General features: G+C 36.7%; 1 protein-coding gene across 4 annotated transcripts in view; it reads left to right on the top strand.

Moving 5' to 3' along the window:
• The window catches only part of LOC150110083 (contactin-like), a 690,381-nt gene that overhangs the window by 92,017 nt on the left and 579,812 nt on the right, over window positions 1-18,552 (top strand). For all 4 annotated transcript variants that reach the window (XM_090391236.1, XM_090391210.1, XM_090391218.1 and 1 more), the window contains exon 4: window positions 2,895-3,026. In XM_090391236.1, the coding sequence (XP_090247362.1) occupies window positions 2,895-3,026 (132 nt within the window). The remainder of the gene's footprint in view (window positions 1-2,894; window positions 3,027-18,552) is intronic.

The raw sequence follows: 18,552 nt of genomic DNA, 5'->3' as shown, positions 1-18,552 counted from the left end.
GTATACCACATTGGTGGAACTGTACTCCAGGAGATTGATGAGGCCAGGGACTTGGGAGTGTTGGTGGATAGGAAGATGAAGTTTAGGGGACACATTGCAAAAGTAGCTAAATCAGCTCATCAACTCACTTGGTTGTTGAAAAATACCTTGACGAACAGAGACAAGCAAGTTATTGTACCTCTGTACCAAGCCTTGATAAGATCTCATCTCGACTACTGTGCCCAGATATGGGTGCCAGAGTTTCTTCTTGATGGGGAGGAGGTGGAGAGGATCCAGAGGCAAGTGACTTAGATGATAGCAGGTCTATGGAATGAACCATATGAGAACAGGTTGAAGATTTTGTGGGTTGCAGAAATTAGTTGATAGGTGGAAAAGGGGAGATATGATTGAGACATTCAAATTGCTAAAGGGTTTCTATAGGATTAACTCAGAGGATATATTTGAGAGGTGGTGGTGGGACTGGTGGTGGGAGAACTAGGGGACACCTATGGAAGCCTGGCAAGAGTGTGGTTAGCAGGGGTGTTAGAGCTGGGTTCTTTACTTTTAGAGTGGTATAAACTGCCAGAGTCTGTTGTAGGTGCTATGATGGTGAGTGAGTTCAAGGCAAGGTATGATAGATACTGTGAGAATGTTGTATAATTGTGTGGATATGATGTTTAAGGTCTCCCTTGATGAGTCTAAGGACTACCTGGACTCACCCATAATAATAGTAATAATAATTTGAAGCTTGAGATCTGTTATATCCCTTATGAAGATTGTGCAATTTTGCCTTCCTTCCTTCCACTCCTTTGAAACTTGACCCAGGGTAAGGCTTCTATTAAATAAGTTTGTCAATTCCCTGGCACATGTGCTGTACCTTTACATTCTGTCCATTCATTAAATAAGTGCTGCTAGTGCCTATAACTTTTGGCCAAGTTCATTTAACCAATGCCCCAAACTCCTGCTTATTCCAGCTTCTTCAGTATACATACAATGCAGTGTCCTCTTAAGTATCTAACCAACTTCATACCGTATATTAATTATGCAACTCAATTAAAGGACCTCTTGAGAAGCTACATTCAGCACTTTTGATCATTCTCCAACTGGTCACACACACACACACACACACACTCTCTCTCTCTCTCTCTCTCTCTCTCTCTCTCTCTCTCTCTCTCTCTCTCTCTCTCTCTCTCTCTCTCTCTCTCACTCACTCACTCACTCACTCACTCACTCACTCTTACTTGTATCCCTTCTATAAGCTGTAATTTCCCTGACTCTGTACTTCCAAATTCTTATTGAACAACATTTTCTCCAGAAAAAACCTAATTCCAAATCCATTCAAGTGCAGTCCATCACTAGTATTTCTGTCTTTCTATCCATCAAATTTGATGTATATCCACAAACTACTTATCATTCCTCCTGCACAGCTTGTGCATTCACTTTTATATCTGATACACACACACACACACACACATCCAAACAAGACATTGTAATGCCTATATATGGACAATGCTATATATATATATATATATATATATATCAGCGCTATTTGTGGACAAGAGCAAAAGAAAGGAAGAAATATGTTTGACTTTTTTTGAACAGCTGAAGGTTGCTGTGTTTGGGGAAGATAGAATGAGAAAGGCTGTTCTAAAGAATAGAGATTGATGGAATGAAAGAGGAAGAAGGGAAATTGGTTTGGTAAGTTTTGAGCTTAGCTGTAATTGGATGTTGATCAGTAGCTGCTTTTTTTTTTGTTTTTACAGTTTTGGGGGAAAAAAAAGTGGAGGAAGGATAATGTCCAGTTTGGCAGAGCATTATCCATGAAAGTGCCTGTAGAACAAACAACATAAGGCAAAAAGTAAACATTTATGAGAGAGGGATTGGTGTGGATCTAGTGAGAGGGATCATCAGTTAGCCTCCTGGATAGCATAAAGCAATTTTGGAGATCATCTGGATGCTCCATCCCAAATGTTTGAACAGTATTCCAAGGAGAGAGGTCAGAGCCATTGCTGTGGAGACCATACATACAAGGTAGAACCACTTCAGATCTTCAATAATAAGATTTGGTAGTGTTTCGCTGAGCAATGAAAGACATCTCTATCACCTAGAAAAGAGTATTTGCAACCATGGTGCCTTTTCAGCTTGCCACTGTATCATAGCAGCAGCAAACTCATAGTGTTTACTCTTCTTTTCCTTTTCTGATAGATCAAAAGTATAAAACAAGCCTTTCGCTTTCGTTCTCTGCACACTCTACCATCCTTGTTTCCTATATCTTACTTCCTTTGCAAACTTTTGTTTATACACTTGGTATAATATAGCCAGAAACTGGAATGCCATTTATCAGATTATCTTAAATGTGGATTGCTTATATATGAATTATTTTTATTAATAAGATTTTCTATCATCATTTCTACTGATCTCCTTTATGATATTGCTACTGTTCCATCATTTAAATACTTATGAAACTACTGAAATTACTAAATACTGAAGATCCCTATGAAATGACAAGTACAAGTTTTATTAATAAAAATAATTCCTTACACAGTAGTCTATTTTTTTGATTTTGGCAAATGTGATTAAAGAAAAAGACAAATTTCCATACCTTTATTCTATACTTATAGAATGTAATTTCATGTAAACTATAATATATTATCGACAACAGTATGATGTCAATGTTGTTTACACTGGAGACAAGGCAAAGTTTTATTTATATAGTGCTGATTGTTCCAAGAATATAAATAATTACAGTAATTTCAGAAATAAAAATTACCTTGAAATTGTTTAACAAGCATCTAAAGGAATAAACTTACTGCCAATTTTTAAGAATGGAATGATTTTATTACTAATAAACAAGAGGACAAATTAATTAAATTTCTGTTACAATGATAGATTAATATAAAAATTTATGATTTTAGGTGGTACACAAGTGGAAGAGAAATTGGGAATAATCTTTGGATGTGGGACTATGGTAATAAGCAATTTAGCAACATAGATGGTCTGTGGCTTCTTCATCATGATACAAATTTTAATCAATATGCAGTTTATAAGTATGTTTTCTAAATTTTTTAAATATTCTTTCCTTTATTTTTACATCCAATTTATATATGTCATCTCATCCTTTAAAGTCAATTATCTGCTACTTGATTACATTTTTTAGCAATTTGTCATATAAAGAAAATTAAAGAAAGCAATATTGCCACTTTCAAATATTTATTTGAAGGTGGCATTATCTAAATATGCAAGATTTTATAGTTTTTAAATAGCATCTTCATAAGGACAATTGGATGAATGAGTGGACACATACCCTTTGACTGGAAGAGCCCCGAGTTCAATTCTTGTCATGATAAGAGTTCTTCACATGACTTTTTTTTACAGGTGAAGGTGAGTTAGCTGGTCTCATACAATGGTAGTAAGATTTTTTTCTCACAGACAGTCTGTTTTTCATTCTGCAAAATGAGCAGGTCAGTCAGAGTACATATGCAATTAACAGACAATGCTGTATAGTAGTGGTAGATGGAGTAGTGTAAACAACATATTGTGTAATGTTACATAATGTAGAGTGGACCTCTGTAGTTGAGTCCTGAGATTCCATGGAGGTGTCATGCAATAATAATAATAATAACAAATAGGAGAAGATTAAAATGGCTGCATAGAGAAATTATGCAAATATTCTTATTAGAGCTTTTCAACTAAATAGGATTAGTTAGCCTCATATGGAGGTGAGAGGATAGATTTTTCCTCCTGCATAACAAACTGGCCATAGAACATATGCATTGATAGATACAGTAAATTGTGGAGGTAGAACTAAATACACTATCATTCTCAAAGATTACATTTATAAGAAAATCCAAGTTACTTGACCATAACAGAAATTGGACATAATATATAACAGGAAGTGATATGCGACATAGTATTAATTTTAATTTTGAAACAAATATAAAAATAATAACTATTTATTATTTATTTATTACCTATTTATTATTAACTAGTTAGTAATAAATAATAAATAATTTGCCAGCGACAAACTAGTAGTTAAATTGTAACAGATGGGTTTGGATAGTAGATTAGTGTGTTGGATTGGAGATTGGCTGTCTGACAGGTATCAGCAATTGTGTATTGGGGAGTGATATCCCACAAAGTCACTAGTGACATGCCCCAGGCGTCTGGTTTGGGCCATTGTTGATTAATTTGTATGCAAATGACATTGGGAAGGGCTTGAATGGTGATATACAGTTGTTTGCAGATGATACAAAGTTGGGAAGAGATAAGAAATAGAACAGATGTAGTTTTGCAAGATAACCTAAATAGACTGTCTGAATGGGTGAGTGTGTAGGGATATCAGTTTAATGTTGCCATGTAATGTTTTAAAATTTGGGAAGCAAAGATGGGATGCAGAGAATCAGATTGGTGGGGATATCTTAGAGGAGGTGGAGGAGATCAAAGTTCCAGGGTGATGGTGGATAAGTATTTGAAATTTCATGAACATTTTGCTAAAAGAGTGAGCAGAATACAGCAGATTATGAGAATGATGTGGAGAACACTGACATGTAGAAGTAATGTTTCGATCAGGCTGTATACAGGTTTAGTCACCAGGTTTTCAAAAGGATGATGAGATGTTGGAGAGGGTTCAGAGACGATTGACAAAATTCATTTCTGCTTTCTAGAATATGAGTTCATATTGAGAGATTGCAAATTACAGAGCCTAGTGGATAGAAGGAAAATGGAAGACATTATCAGGATATATAAGGGGTAATTACCAAATTAACATGGATAAGATTTTTCATAGAATATTTGGAGACAGAGTGAGAACAAGAGACCATCCCTTGAAGTTGTATAAGGTGGGTGAGAGCTGAAAAAAATCTTAGTACGGGAGGATTTTAGCAGAGTTTATTGTAATTTTACCACTAGAGGTCAGACGAAATAAAATATCAATTAACAGCATAGATTCGATTTGCCTTTGTATAGTGCAAGAGCATGTAGCTTGTTTTCATATACACATGTAATTTTTCTGATGATGACCTCAATACACGGGTCGAAACGTCAATTGTTATTTTATTAATTATAAGTAAAATAATCATTTCAACATGTTTTTTGTGTCCCTAAATTCATAAATATGAATGCTGATCACCGTGTAACCTGAAAAGAAAGAGTTATATGAAGTTTGCTTTCAATGCCAAAATCACCGGTTCTCTTTATTCTGTTTTGTTCTGTTTCTTTGTTTGTTTATTTGGTATATTGAAGAATTGTCATTGTGTTCCAACATCCATTTTCTTCTGCATTGTTTTCTAATACACAAATTAGATATCAAATCCTTGCCTTTTTTGATTCATTCTATTATCATTATATATCGAATTATAATTCTTGGCTCTTTATACAGAAGAGGATATTTGACAGAAGAGGATATAATAAGAATAGAAGTCGCTGGGTACAGCATTTTTCAGCAGGATAGGAAGGGAAAGCATGGTGGTGGAGTACTGCTTATGATAAGTGACAACCTATGTCCTCTAAGAGTGGAGACTTTGGAAGGCAGTGACATAATGATTTTGAAAGCATATGGTGCGAGCAAGAGGTGGGCAAAACAGGATATTTAGTGGGATGTTGCTACAGACCCAGCAGTACAGAGGGTGGGGACCAGGAAATGTTTAGACAGTTGAGTTTGGAAAGTGCAAGAAGAATGATTGTTATGGGAGATTTTAACTACAGTATTATAAACTGGGGAGAGGAAGATGCATGTAACAATAAGGGAATGGAATTTCTAGAATTCTTGAGGGACAAATGTCTTAGGCAACAAGTAATAGAGGGAACAAGAGGTTCAAGAGTTTTGGATTTGGTTATAGCATCAGAAGAGTTGATAATAACTGAGATGACATCTCTCCAACCAGTTGGAGAGAGTGACCATATGGTTTTGACTTGGAAAATGAATAGACATGCAGGAGTCAAAGAGAAGGGAACGTATGTGGAATTATCAGGCAGGTGATTATAATAGTCTAAGACGTCAACTTCGGGAAGTTTCATGGAGAGAGGAATTGGAAGGCCAGGATATCATTAGTGCGTGGGAAATTATGAAAGAATATTTGTTAGCAGCAATGGTAAGTTGTATACCACGAGTTAAGAAGAGGATAAAGAAGATAAACAGCAATTGCATGCGAAAAAGAGGCTGTGGAAGACATATAAGGAGACAGGAGAAGAGAAGATGCACGAAGAGTATAAGACATAGGCCAGAAGAGTGACTAGTATGGTAAGGAAGACGAAACTGAAATATGAGATGAGCCCTAAGATTCAAATAAAATATTAGGGAATTTTTTAGCTACGTGGCCAGTAGGAGGAGAAATGACTGTGGAAGAATGATATTGTGGAATAAAAATGGGAATAGAGTGACTGATGCAGAGTACACAGTAGAATTGTTCAATGAACACTTTATTGGAGTATTTCATCCTGAAGGAGTTAGTTTTAATGCTAGAGGAATCGCACAGGTTCAAGGTTTAGAGGTACAGGAGGAGAGTGTGTTTCAAATACTGAATACTCTGGATGTCAGTAAAGCTATGGGACTGGATGGTATTTCACCACTAGTTTTGAGAGAATGTGCTAGGGAACTGATAGTGCCTTTAACCTGGCTTTTCAATGAAAGTCTGGCTGCAGGAAAGGTGCCCATGGAATGGAAGGAAGGTAAGATAGTGCCATTGCATAAGGGCGGTAGCAGACTGACAGTGTCTAATTATAGACCAGTTTGTGTGTCGTTAGTAGTTAGAAAGATCTTGGAGAAAGTAGTGAAGGACCGTATACATTGGGCAGATGAGAAGTAATGTTATCTGTGAGAGTCAACATGGATTTGTGAAGGGGCGCTCTTGTTTTAGCAATATGCTAGCCTTTTATGATAAAGTTACAAGAACATTAGATGAGGGAAAGGCATATACTGCCATTTTTTTAGACTTAGCGAAGGCAATTGACAGGGTACCACATGATAAGCTGATATTTAAGTTGCAGCAAATTGGTCTGGATGTCAGATTGGTCATCTGGATTTGGGATTGGCTGTACAATAGGTATCAGAGAGTTGTGTATGGTGGGGCAGTTTCAAGGAAGCAGAGGGTTACAAGTGGGATCCCGCAGGGCTCAGTGCTGGGACCTATATTGTTTAACCTTTATATTAATGATGACATTGTCAGTGGATTGCAAGGGGATATTCAGTTGTTTGCAGATGATGCAAAGCTGGGAAGGATTATTAGTAATAGTGCTGATGCGGTAGCCCTGCAAGAGGATTTGAATAAGCTAGATAGATGGGCAAAGGAATGGGGGGTGTCGGTTTAATGCTGCAAAAATGTAAGGTCTTGAGGTTTGGAAAACATCGATGGGACACTGCATACTCTATGAGGAGTTATACTGGAGGAAGTAGGGGAGACAAAAGATCTGGGGTTGATTATTGATAGAAACCTGAAATTTAGGGGACATATTGCAAAGGTGGTGAAGGTAACACAGAGGATTGATGCAATAATGAGAAGGACACTGACCTGCAGAGATAAAACCGTTATCATTCCATTGTATAAGGCCCTGATCAGACCACACTTGGACTATTGTTCCCAGATTTGGTCCCCAGGATTTGAAGGGGATAAATTAACTGTGGAAAGGGTACAAAGATGGATGACAAAGATGGTTTCAGAACTGTACAATGATAGTTATGAGGATCGGCTGAGGGAATGTGGACTGCAGAGTTTGGTGGACAGAAGAAGGAGAGGTGATATGATTGAGACTTTTAAACTGTTGAGAGGTGGTTACAGGATTGTTACTGGGGAGTTCTTTCGCTTGGTTGAACAGTGGGAAGGAGTGATGACAAGAGGCCATCCCTGGAAGTTACGAAAAGAAACTGTGAGCAAGAGGGTGAGGAGTGGTTTCTTTGCATGGAGGGTAGTTGAACTGTGGAATGCATTGCCTGATGGAGTGGTGAGAGCGAGAACGGTCAATGAGTTTAAGGAGTGGTATGATAGACTTTGTGTTTCTTAGGGTGGGACCTCCCACTATGAGTCTTTTGACTCCATGGAGGCCTGAATAATAATAATAATAATTAAACATGCAGACAGGAGAAGTCAAATTAAGATACACCAGGGCATTCTCAGCTGTTTTTTTTTTTTTAAAGCAATAAGGGATATTCATTCAAACTTTAATGAGTAATATTTCAATAAAGAAAATACAAAATCCTGTTTACTCAGGTTGATGTTTGGAAGTATCACTAGAAAAGTCATGTCTAGTGATAATCATTACTAACTAAATTTATTTAGCTAATAAATTATTAAACTAATATTTTGCTTTGGTCAACACAGCATTTTCATGGGCACAAATTAATACAGCTAAGTATGTGCATGCCATTCTAACTGGCATCATTGGATGCACTGATGGAATATTGCAGAAGGGCTCAATATAAATGGTCTCCCAGATCTTTGGTAAAGTCAAGCAGCCTAGAAATTAGCTCTCTGATTTATAAAGGGAGGTTTTATTCCATTGGATCTAGTGATTTGTATCCATAGCATAAAAACAGCTTCTAGTTCAGGTAATGGACATAATTTCTGTGTTCCTCCTGATGGATATTAGCTGTTCTTCGATGGATATTGTACTTTGAACTTTTGTTCAAAGTACAAAAGTTTGCAGGAGAAGTGATGCTGTAGATCCTAGGATAGTTAAGATAATGGAAAGCGTAATTTGGTGAGTGGGTAAGGGTAGCTAAATTTGGGTATTACTTGAAGGAGATATGTATGTCATATTTTTCTAAAACATGAAAAAAAAATTTTAGCTGTCCCAGATGCAAGGAAAGACAATGGATTTTTTGTTGTTGTTGTTTTTGTGTTATAAATTTTGGGGAGGAGTTTGAGGGAAGGCATAGTTATGTTGATTTTGTGAAAAGGAAAGTCATTCTCCATAAAAGGGTCCCAGATATGATTGAGTTCTCTGGAAAAGAAGTGTGGCTAGAGCATATGTTCTAGTTTATTTGGCAAAAGTTTTATTAATATCATATTTCTGGGAGGGATGGTAATGTGATAGATGATGAATGTACATTCAAGTCTGTGTGAGTAGGTTTTCTATGGACTGAAAAGATCAGGCTCTGTTAGACAGTAAGGAGACCAGAGTGTCAAGGAAGGGTAGACATTTATTGGTTTCCTTTTCAATGGTGGAATGTATTTTTAGGTGTTGTCTGTTGAGGTGTGCTGAAAACATTTCCAATGTATCTGAATCACATGACCAAATGAAGAACATGCCATCCATAGTAGTCATGCTGTGGGTGAAACGGACAGGGCATACTGACTTTACATGCACATGTTGGCTGACACAAAGGTACTATCCAAGCACTACAGGATGAGCTGTTTAACATGCTGAATGCTGAGCTTTGGACCATTCTCTTGAATGTCTCTGACATTTCAATACAAAAAATTTTTTTTTTTTAAAAAGTGAAAGCCCACCATATTCAAAAATTGAGTAATCTAACCATAAAATACAAAAACTGTCATTTGCCTCCAGTACACATTGTGATGAACTTTTCATCTTTTCAGTTCAAGACAGAAGCTATCAGTGCCTTCAGCCTCAACCATAACTTTACTTAGCTCCAAAACAAACGCTTCTCCTCCCATATGGCCAATTATATCTGGTTGGATGCTGCCAATATTTAAAAAATCTTTTGAATCTCAGAAAAGGAATCTATCCTATCCAGAACTTGCCATGTTTAAAAAGCTACGCTAAAACCAGAATATTATTACTAAGCAAATAAGGGTAACATTATAGTAGTTATTAATAACATTATTAAACAAAGTTATATCCTGGTCTCCTGAAATTATCCAAAAGCTTAAACCTTGTAATCCTAGACTTTCTCAGATTTATGGATTACCAAAAATACACAACAGAATACATGCTTGGGACCTATAGTGGACAGTATTATTATTATTATTATTACCCCAAGACCTCATGGAGTCAAAGACTCATCTGGGAGGTCTTTTTATCACACACACACACACACATAGCTCATCATACCGTGCCTTGAACACATTCCAACTCCTTGCAGACACCACACTCTCAGGCAAGGCATTCCAATCATTCACAACTCTGCATGAAAAAACCCTTCCCCTTACTCTCCTACTCACACCTTCTTTATACAGTTTCCAGGTATGACCTTTAGTTCTCCCCCCCCCCCCCCCCCCCCGATCTCCCACTATTTTTTGTAGAACTTCTCCATGGACTGAAAAGATCAGGCTCTGTTAGACAGTAGGGAGACCAGAGTGTCAAGGAAGGGTAGACATTTATTGGTTTCCTTTTCAATGGTGGAACGTATTTTTAGGTGTTGTCTGTTGAGGTGTGCTAAAAACATTTCCAATGTGTCTGAAGCACATGGCCAAATGAAGAACATGTCATGCATAGTAGTCATGTCGTGGGTTTGAAACGGACAGGGCAAACTGACTTTATATGTATTAGTTCCCTTACCTATAAAAGTGGCCTAATACTTAGCACAAGAGCTCTCTCATTACAGTTAGCACTTTCTTCCATATTAAAAACTCTGTTGTGCACTTTAAGTCTAGCTTGTTAAACCTGATCCTCAAAGATACTGACATTATGGTCTTGATATAGCTTCTCTGTTCACTAATGTATCTCTCAAAAAAAAAAAAAATCTCAGAACTCATTCAGATTCTCTTGCACCTCATGAAATCTGGCTACTTTAAATGGCAGGAAAACTTACAAGTAGATCAGTGGCACAGCTATGGGTTCCCTGAAAATTTTGAAAATATAGCCCAATAAACTTTGTCCAATAACTGCCTGCTCTTTCTTGACACTGGTGAGCCAATGTCTAATGCAGCATTATCATTTTCAGTTTACAGAAAGCCTACTCACAGTAAAAGATACATCCATCATCTACCACATTACCATCCCTCTTAGAAATGTAGTATTATCAAAACCTTAGCCAATCAAATTAGAACCATTTGCTCTGACCACATTAGTCTTTCCGGTGAACGCAATCACATGTACAACATTTTTTTAACTAATGGCTATCTCCTTCACAAAATCAGCAGAACTCTGTTTTTTCTTCCAACAATTCCAGAACACACAAAAAAAAACTCATTCCATTCCCTACATTCAGTGCACCTCAGAGGAAATTTCACATGTTCCATCTTCTTGACCATTCTGAGGTTGACAGCATCTCTTGCTCCCGCAAACTTTTGTACTTTGGACAAACAATAATGTCTGAAGGATCACAGAAACTACATCTATTACTTGTCCTATAGCTATTCTGGAAGAGCAGGACTATGACATGGATCCACTGGAACAAACCTTCCTTTTATACAGAATTCATATCTGCCTGACTTAGCAGATATGAATTGGTGAGATTATTTCTGTAATTCACTACAGCATTACAATATTCACCAAGCCTGGTGAATATAATTATTGTTAACAAATACAGCTGTCTCACTTTCCCAAAAATCTGGGAGACCTTCATCAAGATTCTCTTATCACATCCATACAGAGTAAAAGTTAGGACTGTAGAATCTCACCTTCCTCAACGAGTGTGTGTTTGCCTTTCTGCTAATGTACCTGCATGTACATGCTGAGTTACATTTCTGCTAGCATACCTATAATTATGTCTTGTGACAAGGCAGTATATTGCCTTGATAATTTATTAGCTAAATAAATTTGGCTAGTTATTATTATCTCTTGATGCATGTTTTCTCTTGTAAATATCATGTATGATAATCAATGTCTTGAGCATCCATACCAGATTAAAATCCTGTTTAATGTGTTAGTTACACGCTTTTTCTCAAATGGGGAGAATACCTGGGTATAATTCGTTTTATGTCCTAGTCAGTTTTAATGATTTCTCTTTTCTGTTTATGTGGCGTTTTTCACCCCCCCCCACCACTTTTTTAAAGTTTTCCAGTGGAGCAAGCAGAACGTTTTTGTTTTTCACTTGCCTACTTGCAAGTGAAAAACATTTTTTTCACATCATTTTTATTAGTATCCACTACTGTTCACCCTACAGGCTGTGGGTTCAAATACCACTGTGGCATGGATGTTTGTGAAAGTCTTTAGGTGATTGGTGTATTTTCATTGTCCATTGTGCCATTACCCTACCAGGGACTTAGTGGTGTTGGTAGATAGGGAGATGAAGTTCAGAGGACACATTGCTAAGGTGTCCAAGATTGCACATAGGATTACTTGGTTGTTGAGGAACACACACACACTGACATCCAGAGATAAAGAGGTTATTATTCCCCTTTATAAAGCATCAATACTTCCACATCTGGATTACTGCGCTCAGCTCTGGTCACCTGGATTCCTTGGAGATGAGGAGGCTGTGGAGAGGGTTCAGAGAAGAGTGACCAAGTTGGTGAGTGATATAAAAAATGTCCCCTACATTGATAGATTGAGAGCTTGTGGATTGCAGAGATTGGTTGATAGGTGAAGAAGAAGAGGTGATATGATAGAAACATTTAAATTACTGAAAGGTTTTTATAGGATTGATGCAGGGGAAATGTTTCAGCTGTGTGATAGTGATGGAAGAACAAGAGGTCATCTCTGGAAATTAAAGAAGAGTGTGGGGTTAACAAAGGTGTCAGAACAAGGTTTTTTGCCTGGAGGGTGGTGAACGAGTGGAATTCATTGCCTGACTTAATTGTGAGCTCTTCGTCTGCAAATGAATTCAAGAAGAGATATGACAGATATTGTTTTGCTAGTTTGGGTCTCCCGCGATGAGTCTACTGACTTCATGGAGATACCCGTAATAATAATAATAATAATAACAATAATAATAATAATAATAGATAATGTAGATGATGATGAGCATAAATGTGCAGTATAGACAGATTAGCACAGCTAGTGTAAAGCAGGTAATTGTAATGGGAGATTTCAGTATTGTTAACATGGATTGAAGGGGGACACAAGGATCAAGAGTTTGAATTCAGTCATAAGATTTGACATGAATTTTGTAATGTTATTTTGAATGATATAATCTATACTTCCAGTTGCAGAGAGAGCAATCACTTGGATGAGAGGCTGAAAAGGTGCAGCCTAATTAACAAGAAAGTGATTATCACAAGATTAGTCATCAGCTAACAGCTAGACAAGGATTGAAGAACTTAAGGAAAAGTGATTAAGTGCACTTGGGTTAGTTGAAGAATATTTGATAATGGCAGTGACAGATTGTATACCTAGGATACAGAGAATATGTTGATTTAGGATGAAATGGATGATGATAATTAGTACTTTGTTGCATCTGCCTTAGCTTTTATGACTATTTGTAAACTGTTGGGCATATTATTTACTAGCATTTCACAGTCTTTTTTTATCAGAACATGTCCATATGGTCTGCAGACTAGAAACAAGTTCATTTTTATCTTTTAGGGCAACTTCTTGAAGACATTTCTTCATAATTCTTCACAAGCTCTCAATGGGGTTTAAATCTGATAAGTTTGCTGGCCAAGGAATTACATTGATTTCCATTTCTTTGAGCCATCTAGTAGTGGTCTTGGAAGTGTAACAAGAAGCTGAATCTTGCTAAAAAAGGAAATCCATCACATAAATCTTCCAATGCTGGTAACATAAAGTGTTCAAGAATTTCTTGGTACACTTTGGAATTGGCTCTTTCCTAAACAATACACAGTGGACTCTCTTCAGTCATTACAAACCAACACCAATGCAGAGGTTGCAAATTTCACCAAATGTTTCATGCATTCTTTATCAAATGCTTCTTGCTTAAGATGTCAAACACATATCTCTTGATGACCATGGGACACACAAAACATACTTTGATTGCTAAAAAGTACCTTTTTCCAGTCCACTTGATCTCACAACAGTCTTTTGTTAGATCGTGAATGAGCCCTGCCTTTATTAGACAGACACTCATTCGTGATCTAACAATGAAAGGAGCTTTAAACCAGAGAAAATACCTGTACTGCTGGTCAAAATTGTATTGGAAAGAAATAGGGAAGGGGGATAAAGTAAAGTGTAATATATAATTGTATATTGAGTGTAAAGTGTATCATATAATTGTGTATTGAGTGTGTATCTAATTATTAAGTGTATATCTATTTACTTATTGAGAGGGAAAGATTGTGAAATATTTAACATGTGTAATTTTAATGAAGGAAAATAATGTGTATAAATCGAAATAAAGGAATGGTATGTGTAAGCTACAGCAAACAAAGAAAACGTGATGACTAAGAGCCTAAAGGGCATGACCTTGACAAGCCCATATTGGAATCTTACAAGCAAGGATTAGATAATTCTCTGAGAGGAGCTCTCTCATGGATTCGCAATGAAGCAATTTGATGCGACCGTGAATGTAAGCTCCTTGAAGAAAAAGGTGAGTGATCGAAAGAAAGGGGGAGAAAAAGGTGGGAGACAGGGAGTGAGGGACACGAGGTGAGAAAACAGGAAAAGAAAAGGAGGTAGGAAGTGAGGATGATCTCCGACTAGAAAGGGGAAAGCTCGGGTCTAAGTGAAACCCGAACAGTGATGTTTCCCCTTGAAGGATCCAGAAATCTCAGACAAGCACCTCAGATGTTCCCAGTTAATGGCGAAATTTCAGTGCACATGAATCCATGAGACAGGAAGGAAAAAAATCTGCAGTGTGAACAAGGATCCAACCAGCATGCACACTTGACTCACACGTGGTGATTCAGTGAAACCATGAGCAGCCAGAAACAGTAAGGCAATTTTGTCCTTTCTAAAGTTAAGTGCGAGCGCAGAAGGAAAACACTTTAAGCAGTGTTGCTAAAAGAAAAACTGAAATTAATTTATTTGTTGGAGTAACTTTAGGAACATTGGACTGGTAGTCCAAAGAGCCATGCCAAGTGATTCTTGCTCAATCTGTATGCAAATGTTACCTTAGCTCTTTTCCCTGAGATTTTGTCTAGATAAATTTGTATTAATTGCCCAAGTGCATGCCTTTCTTAGAGAATGATAAATGTGTTAATATGTGAGATTTTCATGTGATATTGTTTGAATGTGGTTTAATATAATTAAGATAGCAAAAGAATTGATCATTTCATGTTTAATGTGATTTTATTAGTGTAAAATAAAACTTTATGTTTTGTCATTTGAAATCCTGGTATTAAATTTGTGTTTGAGACCGACATTTGCCATTCACTAAACCACGAACCATGATAAAGGGGAAAGAAAGATATAACCAAATAAGAAAGAGAAGGGGCCAAGACTGCAACATTTTTGAGATCCCCCGAACATATCTAAGGTATAATAACTCTAATTTGCGCAGTATGAATATAAATTTGTTAGGGTTTGTTACCCAGGGAAAACCTTACAATCCCTGACCACAGAGAAGGTAGTTATAAGGTGCATTAAGAATTAAGTAACATTAACACCCCAAAGTACGATCTAACACTTTGCTTACACCATCTCACTACCTGCCTTTTGCTTGGAAGACATAAGCAACTTCATCTTAGGCACACATGATTTAAAATCCAATTTGAGAAGTTGTTCAACGTTGTAGATTTAGCACAGTCACACACCTAGTTCTTTCCATCTCCTGTAAAAATACCCTACACTTCAGAAGCGGTTTTTCGTCATGATATTCTTCAATCTCTTCTAATCTCTTGATTTAAGTTATTACCTTTCGACTGCTATTTCAGCGATTATTTTGAAACCTCTGGTTATTAGAATACTGTCTCAATACTCTACACATGCTTGCTTGAGAACATTTAAATTCCTTAGCTATAAACTGTTTGACTTTGCCCTTCTTTGTGTTGAGACACCATACGAAACTTCTTAGCTTCTGATATGTCACTCATTCGACTCATGTTTAGCAAATGATTAACTTAAATAATCCATGTGCAAATGATTACTCACACACGAGTCAGTCCTGCAGCTAATGAAATATATGCTATTTCTATGATCTCCTCAAAACCAATCAGAAAAATTTAGAATATTCTAATATTTTGAACCATGTCAAAACTTATTATAATTTTATGAATGTTTTCAAATAACAGTTTTCTTATAATTTATATTACATTTTTATGTGTTTACATTGTTATATAATCTACAAAGTATATGGATTTAGATGATGCTAAATCATATTTGGTAATAATTATTTTCTATGCGATAAATTAGAATTACCAATTATTCAACACACTTTCTTTGATTATTCTAATTTTTTGATTTGGTAGTGTAGAACAGTTTGCATTTCTTCAGTGGTAGTTAAGATTTTGGAAACATTGATAAGAATTCATATATAGGAATAAATAGAATTTGAAAATAAATAAATAAATATGAATTGGTTTGGATTAATCAGCTAGTAGATTGAATTGGCTTGACAGCTGGTTTTCTGTCAGATATCAAAGCATTGTGCATCAGGTAGCAGTACCAAAAAGTAAAAAAAAAAAGTTGAATTCATCAGGTCTCATTGTTGGTTTCATTATCACCATTCAGTTTTTATGTTAATGATATTGTAAATGGATTGTGGGGGAGGTTAGATATTGTTTTTGCAGATCATATTTGCTGAAAAGAATTATTTAGAAATGGTGCTCTTATAATGGCTCTTTAGGAGGATTTCAATAATTAGGAAATTTGAATTATGTTACTAACATTTGCTAATCACTTATTCTTATTACATACATTATTACATAACACCTCCAGGGAGTCCAAGACTCATCGAGGGAGTGTACCTACTCTACATCTCTCCATCTCCACCAATCCACCAACCCAACTACCTTCATCATCTACACCAATGCTATCTGTCACCAACCACCACAACCAGTAGTATTTTCACAGACAAACATCCATGCCCATGGCAGGATTCGAACCCGCAGCCTTTTGGCTGGAGAGCAGATATGCATACCACTTGGCCAACCAGGCAGCAAAAAAATTAACAGCCTATTTTTCTACCCACTGCAGGGTGAAAGCTTCTCCCATTGTCGGAGCACTACTCCCATGGTGACCCAGTCCATTTTGGGAGAGGAGGACAATCCCAAACATCCATATCTTTGCAGGATTCAAACTCGCAAGCTGGCAATTGAATGTAATTGATCATTTTTGGTAGATAGGATGAGGAAGGTCATTATAACTGAAATGGTCTTCAAATGAATTAAACAGATATACTTGGTATATTAAGCACTCTGGATGTCAAGAATTAGTGGGCTGGAGGAGATTTAATCATGTTTAGGGATTGTACCAAGGAAATGACATTGTCACAAACTGATTGACATAGAAATGATTGAGAGGTGCTTCTCAAATAGACACCAGACAGATTCAGAAGTGTGGAATAAAGGGAAATGGCAAGGGTAAGGAGGTCATCCAAGTAGGCTGTATAAGGAATGAGAAGAAAACATCACATGAAAATGATAAGCAAAACAACATTGTTTTGCTTCTCATTTTGCTCTTTTTCTTATCCAGAGATTTCTGTTAATGTCTAGCACCTTTTCGCTACTTGTATATAAGAATTATGGCAGTATAGATTGGAATGAAGAAATAGTATTGGGGAATAAGGAAAATGAATTTCTTGAGTTCTTGAGAGATAACTATTACAAGCAACATGTACAGGAGGGCATGCGAGGATCAACAGCTTTAGAAATGATCATTTCATCAGAGGATGTAACAACATATGAATAGGGTTTCACACTTTACTCCAGTTGATGACAGTATCACCTCGGTTGTGGCAAGCCATAAACAGACTTCTGTGAGGAAAGGATATATTTGGAATTCTAAGGCTGGTGGTTGTGAGGCTTAGGAGACAGCTTGGAGCTGTAGCATGGAATGAGGAGTTTAGCAGTAAGGAAATAAATGCTGCTTGGGAACTGACAGAGAAATACTTAACAGCATCAATGTGAATGTATTCCGAAAGCCAAAAGGCCAAATATGGTATGGGTAAAATGGATGAATGAGAGGTTTAAGCATTTAATCTGGAAGAAGGTACTTTGAAGGCACTACAACATGAATAATGGTAATAATCAGTTTCATGAAGAGTATAAGGAACAAGCCAGAGGAGTGACCTCAGTTAGTAAGGAAAAGAAAAATGCACTATGAACAGGAATTGGCAAATAAGGTGAAGAAAAACCCTAGAGAGTTTTTTTAAATATGTGGCAAGTAGAAGAAAGAATGGCCATGGTATGATAATGTTAATGGATGAAAATGATAGAATGGTAACTGTTGCAGAATACATTGTTGAGGTATACAGTGATCAATTTAAAAGGGTGTTTCATCCTGATTAGGCAGAATCAGAAGAAATTTAAGTGTTGAGGACATAGAAGAGGATGGCTCAATTGTGAGCAAGAGTCATATCTAGCAAGAGTTATTTGAGGAAATAAATAACCTTAATGCTTATAAGACAATAGGATTTGATGATATATCACCACACATCTTAAGGGAATGTTCCAGGGAATTTTCAGTAGATTTGCCATGCCTGTTTAATAACAATCTTACATCAGCACAGGTTCCAAAGGAGTGGAAAGAAGGTAAAATTGTTTTATTGCATAAAGGAGGTGATAAGGCTGTGGGTTGAAAACAGTAGTATTCTTTGGTTATCAGCATGGGTTTATTAAGGGGAGATCATGTTTTACTAACTTACTTATGTACTATAAAAAGGGGACATATACCTTG

This window comes from Typopeltis vanoorti, chromosome 1 (genome assembly GCF_054136105.1).
Source record: "Typopeltis vanoorti isolate ZY-2024b chromosome 1, IOZ_Tvanoo_1.0, whole genome shotgun sequence".
NCBI classification, from domain to species: domain Eukaryota; kingdom Metazoa; phylum Arthropoda; class Arachnida; order Uropygi; family Thelyphonidae; genus Typopeltis; species Typopeltis vanoorti.
Note: the sequence above shows the minus strand (reverse complement) of the source record. Positions and strands in the feature narration are given on the sequence as shown.